The following is a 6,079-nucleotide window of genomic DNA, read 5'->3' as shown; positions in this document are numbered from 1 at the left end:
GGAAGAAAAAAAAATGCTGAAGTGGGGCTGCATCTTAGGGCTCATTTCAGGGAATTGGCATGAGGTGTGTGGGAACAAATAATATATATGTGAAGAGCCATCTGTTACATATTTCTGACATTATACAGTAATTTTCGGGCAGGCGTTTCCAACCTGGGGAAGCAAGTTAAACTGCAGGGGTCATGAGATGATAGCAAAGGAAAGCAGTAAGCATGTACTATGTCACACAAAATTCTATTCCTCTAATTTCTGCTATTTTCCTCATAATATCTGAATTATTGTACCACGTCAGGCCTCTGAATTAACTCAGTAACACTCTTGTTGACTTGCAGCCGAAATGGAAGCAGACTACAGTGCGATTCGGTGTCCTATCTACCCCCCTTTCCCTGAACAACGTCAGAACCAAGTTTGAGAAAGTGCACGGCTGAGTCACTTGTGCAGAAAGGCGGAGGCGGGGGTGTGCTCAGAGAGAAGCCTGCGTCATGCTCGGACAGAGTTGTGTGGAGCATCACCAGAGGAGAGACACACCACCAATCTCAATAAATGGCAGAAGTGTCTCTGAGGTTTTGTTCTGTTAATGTTTCACAGCCTCAGTCACATTTTTCTGTGGAAAACCCTTGATCTTAAGAAAGGCAGAGAGAGAGTTAGGATATACAATATAAATGAGGTGTGTAGGTGTAAGCTTGTATGAGCAGAGAGAAGAGTAAATCCTTGCATCCAATTCCACATCTGTGAAATCTTTTGATATGTACTTGGACAATATCACAAATAGAAATGACATCTTGGAAAATTCTCATGCAAATCGCACCAAAGCCCTGACTCTTGCAGTGTCTCCAGTATTTTCCCACCAAGGTAAGACTCTCACCTAACCAGTTCTCAGCTGCAGAACAGCAGAAGCAGAAACAGTTTGGCTACCAAAAACAAAAGGGCGGAGATAGCTCAAACACCCCAGAGACAAACTGGAGGAGACATTAATCAGTAAAGACAGTAAAAAGGTATGACACAGCTCGGCATGTGCCACGCCTTTAAATGAGACATTCCTAGAGGGAGTTGATGGTTGACTGTCTTTTTTTTTGGTGTCTGAAGCTGTCAAACTGCATCAATTTTTGCAGCTGATCTGCCACATGAGCCTCAACCCCTTCCCTCTACCATTCATGAACATGAAGGCCAACAACAGCTCAGCAAATAGAGCCACAAGAAAGCAAATTGGCCAGATACAGTTTCAGCTACAGCTCTGAAGCAGCCATTTTCAGCCTGAGGGTCAGGACCCCTGTAACTTTAGGGTGCCAGGAAAGGCTCAGCATAGACAGGAAAAAAGCTCTCCTTCTACAAATGGAAGACATTAGCTACTCTAGATGACCGTCAATTAATCTATCACTTTTGTTTTCTTGTCTGATAAACACAGACCAGAAAATTGAGTATCTCTCTTCGGTTGGACTGGACAACAAAAGCTGGTTCACTTAAGGGATAACAAGTCAAAAGGGTTGAGAAAAAATCCTCAAGAGCTCCTCTTGATGATGACTTCAGCTTACATTTCACATCCATGCAGTCCCCATGAAAACATTGCTTCTCAAAGTATATACCCTTGAATAAAAAGCAAAATACTTCCAAAAAAATGAACTGAATTGAACACATGAACTTCATTTTCAGTTTTCAATTTCAGATTCATTTTTAATTCACTTACAGATATAAAAAGCCCCAAAAATAACTGAAGAATTTGAAAAGCTTTGTCTTGTGCTTGTTGTTCACCCACTGTCTCTGAGCCTGATTAGGACTGTAAAATCAACACACAGTTATTACAATTTAGGTAAACTTAGAGATGACAGTTAATATTCAGAACATGACACCTTCGGTTTGGCTTCCTTTTCTGATCAAGGGGTTGCTACTCTTAACTCTTGAATTAAAATCTGCCAATTGAGAAGTTATTACTGCAGTGGTCAGGGTGTCCTGTATGCCTGCAGCTCATGTGGATGCATGCAGTGAGGTCCAGACATCCTTCAGATTTCATCAATAAATCTCAGCTGCTGGAGGTAAAATGATTCAGTGATTTTCAGACAAGCATGAGAAGCTGCGTTTTTCAAGTCATCGTGAATATGCATAGTGACGGGTAACTTACAAGCAGGCTGTGAAAACCACAGTAAGATGTTTCCAGTAATACACATTTGTCTGACGCAACACAATCCAGATGCAGACAGCCAAATCTAAATGCATATACATTAAGACACTGCCATCAATACGGTACATTCAAAAATCACATTATATTAAATAATTGTCTCCATTATGATCATATGCACACTAACCAAATGACTGACTTTTGGCAATGCTGTCATGGAATTGGCTGGTAGTAATGTTACTCATTCAGTCTGTGCCTGAATGGACTACAAAGATTGTCCAGCCGGTTTCAGAGCAGATACACACATCACATCCCTTCACAGCCACCCTTGCGTTGTCCTGCTGTTGAGCTTGACCTCATTCAGCCTCTGAGCCATAAATGGTGAATTCTATATACAGAGTCAACATTCAGAGGTCAATCTCTTGCAAACCCCTCTCCAGTGATGAACACCCCGTGATTCAAAGTAAACTTCTCTGGGAGAACCAGCACTATTGATCAACTGTCCTTTGAGCAATTATTCAGCCTCTACATGTCCGCCTCGGGCGCTGCGTTCCCTTCTTCCTGAGAGAGTGCCTAGCCATTCAGTCTCTGTGTGACCACCTCTCTGTACATGATGGAGATGTACACAAAGAGGAGTAGGATCACAAAGAAATCGTCCATGAATCCCAGGAGACCGAAAAGTGCCTCGGGGAGGATGTCGAGCGGCGAGGCCAGGTAGGTGAGTGCACCAACTAGGCAGAGGAGAATCCGAATCCTGAACATCCAGAAGAGGCCACCCACAGAAAACATCTCTCTAAAGGCATGACGAAGCAGGGTGGGCACATCTCGCAGCCTGTCCATTAACTGAGAACACAGAGGGGAGAAAATATTACGAGAGAGCCTGTTCTAAATATACTCCTGCTTATGATGTGCTGCACATGTCAGTAGCTCATTTGCATACTTGCGTGTTTTACCAGCAGTGCTACAGATTCTACAGTTTGGAGGGGCATTAAAAGGAAAATTCTCTTTACATTTTAATACTCAGAATCAGAGCAACTGATACTGCTGTTAACATATTTTAAATTACATCTATAAGAGGTCATTAGCAATGTCTCTAGCAGCATCTACAGCCCACTTCTATTTCAGCAATAATTGCTTCTCACATATATGTACACATAATTTAAATATGAATATAAAGCAAGCCCGGTCGAGCCTGTAACTCTGCAGCTTAAATATGTGTCTGGCTGTTGTATACTCACAGATCTTGGCTGGCCTGAGAACCTGCGGTTATAATCATTAATGTCTCTTAATATCAGCAGAGGTTCTGCGTCTCCATCCTGGACCCTCTGAGGAGCGGCGTGCTCATGAAATAGCGGGAAGAGCAACGTTACCTGGACAAGGAAAAGAAAACTTTAAATGTTTGGCATGGCTATAATGGGGAAACAGAAACAGTGTAACCAGGGATAAACACAACTGTGGGTAAATTTGGAAGCAAGCAATGCTAATAGCTACCAGTAGGTATGGCCGCACAACGGTAATAATAAAAGCTCAGGTTAACTATTCTACATCCAACATTTATTTAAAGTCTCACCATTTGTCTGCAGATGGGGCAGTTGATAGCACCCAGCCAGGTGCCATACCTCCAGTAAGCTATAATGCAGGAGCCTGAGCAGAACAAAGACAGCATTTTACTACATGGACACACCACAATTTAACAGTACAATTAATTAATCAGTTCTGCTTTGATTAATCTGAATTATTACATCTGGATTCTATATTCATTCTGACTTGTGCGTATCATAAAAAACTCAGCTATGTCAGAATATGTCAATATACATCCTCACTTTCTCTCTGTGACAGTGTGTTTTGCTTAGTGCACATCACTAAACAGTCTTACCACAGAAAAGGTGTCCACAATTGGTTTCCACAGGCAGAACGGCCTGTTGTAAACACACCGGACAAGACATGTCTGTGTAATACTGCTGCCTGGTCTCCGCCTGAGAATTTTCATCCTGACAGACGGAAATCAAACACATAGATTGAACGTTTGATTCGTGATCACAGACACTGCGGTCAACAACCCTGCAAAACCATGAAGGGTATTATCTTATTTCAAAACTGCAAAACACAAGGCGTAAAATGATGTTTGACAAGTGCACAATTTGTTTGTGGTTGTTTGACTTTTATGTCCCCAACATTCTGCTACTTTCTGGCCCACTTAAACACTTAAAATTGGTTCAAAAAACTAAACACATTTTTTACACGTACACAAAAACAAGTATTATTTTAAAGTGTTCTTCCTCCTTATACAGATAAGACACTAGCTTAATAATACATTTGGTAATTTGGTTCAGCTGTAAGTATGAAAGGGTCTTTAGCCTCCAAATTACAATATGACTCTCGCTGAATCTATCTTTTCTAATTTCTTTTCTCACGCAAAACACAACAGGTACTGAAGTCGCAATGCTTATTAGCATTCTACATCCAACTGCGAATTCATTAAAAAAATAAATTAAAGTTTCATTGTTTGCATGTTATCTTTGTCAACCACATTTCGCTCAAGCTGTATTTGTGTGCCTACCTGCTCTGTTTGGAGCTGCTGTCGAACGGCTCGAACGTGCTCCTGATTCTCAGGATGGATGTTCTGCTCGTCTTGTCTAAAAGGTCAAAAGGCAGATATTTGGCATGAGAACAGTCCTCAGTTGAAACAGCACATAAAGGTATGCAAAGTGTCCAGATGAGTTTTATGTCCAGAGTTTGTCATTCACATAAACATCCAAGTATCATCCTGAATTTACTGCTTACCTACAGAGCAGAGTGAGGAGGCCTGCGAGGAAGGTGACACTGAGCACCACAACAAACAAGACCTGGTTGCTGACACCCTCAATGAGGGTGTCCTCATCTTGGATCAGGTAGTCCAAGTCCCCACATTGATTGTCCTCCATCACCCACACTCATAGCCTACAACGCTGGAGGACACAGAGGTTAGCATTTCACTGGACACTCTCCTGTCTCTAATGTTTAACTTCTCTCCTAGAAAAGACGAACTTTGACTGTGTGTCTTTAATGAGAGCAGAGTAAGAGAAGTCCTGTCATGTCTAACTATTTACAGTGTTGCAGCAGATTCAAGGTATTACAACGAATGGCATTAAGCCTCAAACTTGTAACCATGATAGGCTTGTTTCATATCAATTAAGCCAGCTGATAATAACACGTCATCCAATCGCAGAAGATGTTCACTTTCCGGACATTATGAGCTCGCGCTGACTGCGCAAACAATGATTTAGCTTCTCCACCCACTGCTAGCTAACTTTAGCGATGGCGCAGAGTAGGCTTGACTCGCTACTACTGTAAAATACTTTTGGACACTGCTGACGTTGATTTAACCATAGTTGTGTCGTTTTACTGTCGGACGCTCCTCCGCCGTTGGACACTAGCTGGAGTTATTACGCACCGATAAGTTATAATGAGAGGAGCGGCTGGGCTTCTAAATCCGGGCTCAACCAGTGTTAGCTACCCTTTAGCCTGGTTAGCCAAGAGCGTCTTTAGGCGAGCCGAAAAACGACAGTAACGTTTGGACACATGAGCACAATACAGTTAATTAAGTCTATGTCTCCTCCCAGTTACATTGTATTATATTGCAGTACAAGACGGGGCGTAACGAATGACCTCACCTACCTATAAGAAGTCCCACCTTCCTGTCGAGGCTCCGTCAAGTCCATTCACTGTCTTGCACCTGGAGACATTTTGCTTTCAAGCAGTGACAAATGTTAAAGGCTCAGTCCGATCACCACGTCGTGAACAAGTAGCCAAACAGTCGCTTAATCAGGAAATATTTTGCGTGCTGGTGCTGCTCTGACAGTTTGTTGATTACTCCTTTCTATTTTCTTTTTCTCTTCTTTTGGGTTTTGGCAATTTAAACGCTTCTAGGCGCACTACCGCCCCCACAGGGTAGTTGGTTTGGTAGACCCCAGATATTGACCAAGC

General features: G+C 42.3%; 1 protein-coding gene across 3 annotated transcripts; it reads right to left on the bottom strand.

Moving 5' to 3' along the window:
- Positions 1-1,622: 1,622 nt before the first annotated feature.
- Positions 1,623-6,010, bottom strand: rnf170 (ring finger protein 170). 3 transcript variants are annotated; one of them, XM_070989685.1, is made up of 7 exons: positions 5,771-6,010; positions 4,898-5,061; positions 4,674-4,749; positions 3,990-4,104; positions 3,684-3,757; positions 3,352-3,483; positions 1,623-2,956 (listed from the first exon to the last, which is right to left on the bottom strand). In XM_070989685.1, the coding sequence occupies exons 2-7, from the start codon at positions 5,035-5,037 to the stop codon at positions 2,687-2,689; spliced, it is 807 nt and encodes a 268-aa protein (XP_070845786.1). In that variant the 5' UTR covers positions 5,038-5,061; positions 5,771-6,010; the 3' UTR covers positions 1,623-2,686. The 3 variants fall into 3 exon arrangements, with proteins under 3 accessions (XP_070845786.1, XP_070845787.1, XP_070845789.1); XM_070989686.1 differs by having other exon boundaries at positions 1,648-2,956; positions 5,787-5,922; XM_070989688.1 differs by lacking the exon at positions 5,771-6,010 and adding an exon at positions 5,547-5,727 and having other exon boundaries at positions 1,648-2,956.
- Between the last annotated feature and the right edge of the window lie 69 nt (positions 6,011-6,079).

This window comes from Chaetodon trifascialis, chromosome 20, assembly GCF_039877785.1.
Source record: "Chaetodon trifascialis isolate fChaTrf1 chromosome 20, fChaTrf1.hap1, whole genome shotgun sequence".
NCBI lineage: Eukaryota > Metazoa > Chordata > Actinopteri > Chaetodontiformes > Chaetodontidae > Chaetodon > Chaetodon trifascialis.
This window is presented reverse-complemented; position numbering and strand designations above follow the sequence as displayed.

Excerpts from the sequence above, each read along its gene's own strand:
- rnf170 (XM_070989685.1), bottom strand. The coding sequence starts at position 5,037 with ATGGAGGACAATCAATGTGGGGACTTGGACTACCTGATCCAAGATGAG. Across the intron at positions 4,750-4,897 it reads CTCCTCACTCTGCTCTGTAG|ACAAGACGAGCAGAACATCC; the intron begins GTAAGCAGTAAA and ends TTGACCTTTTAG. Across the intron at positions 3,484-3,683 it reads GCCCCATCTGCAGACAAATG|GTAACGTTGCTCTTCCCGCT; the intron begins GTGAGACTTTAA and ends TTCCTTGTCCAG.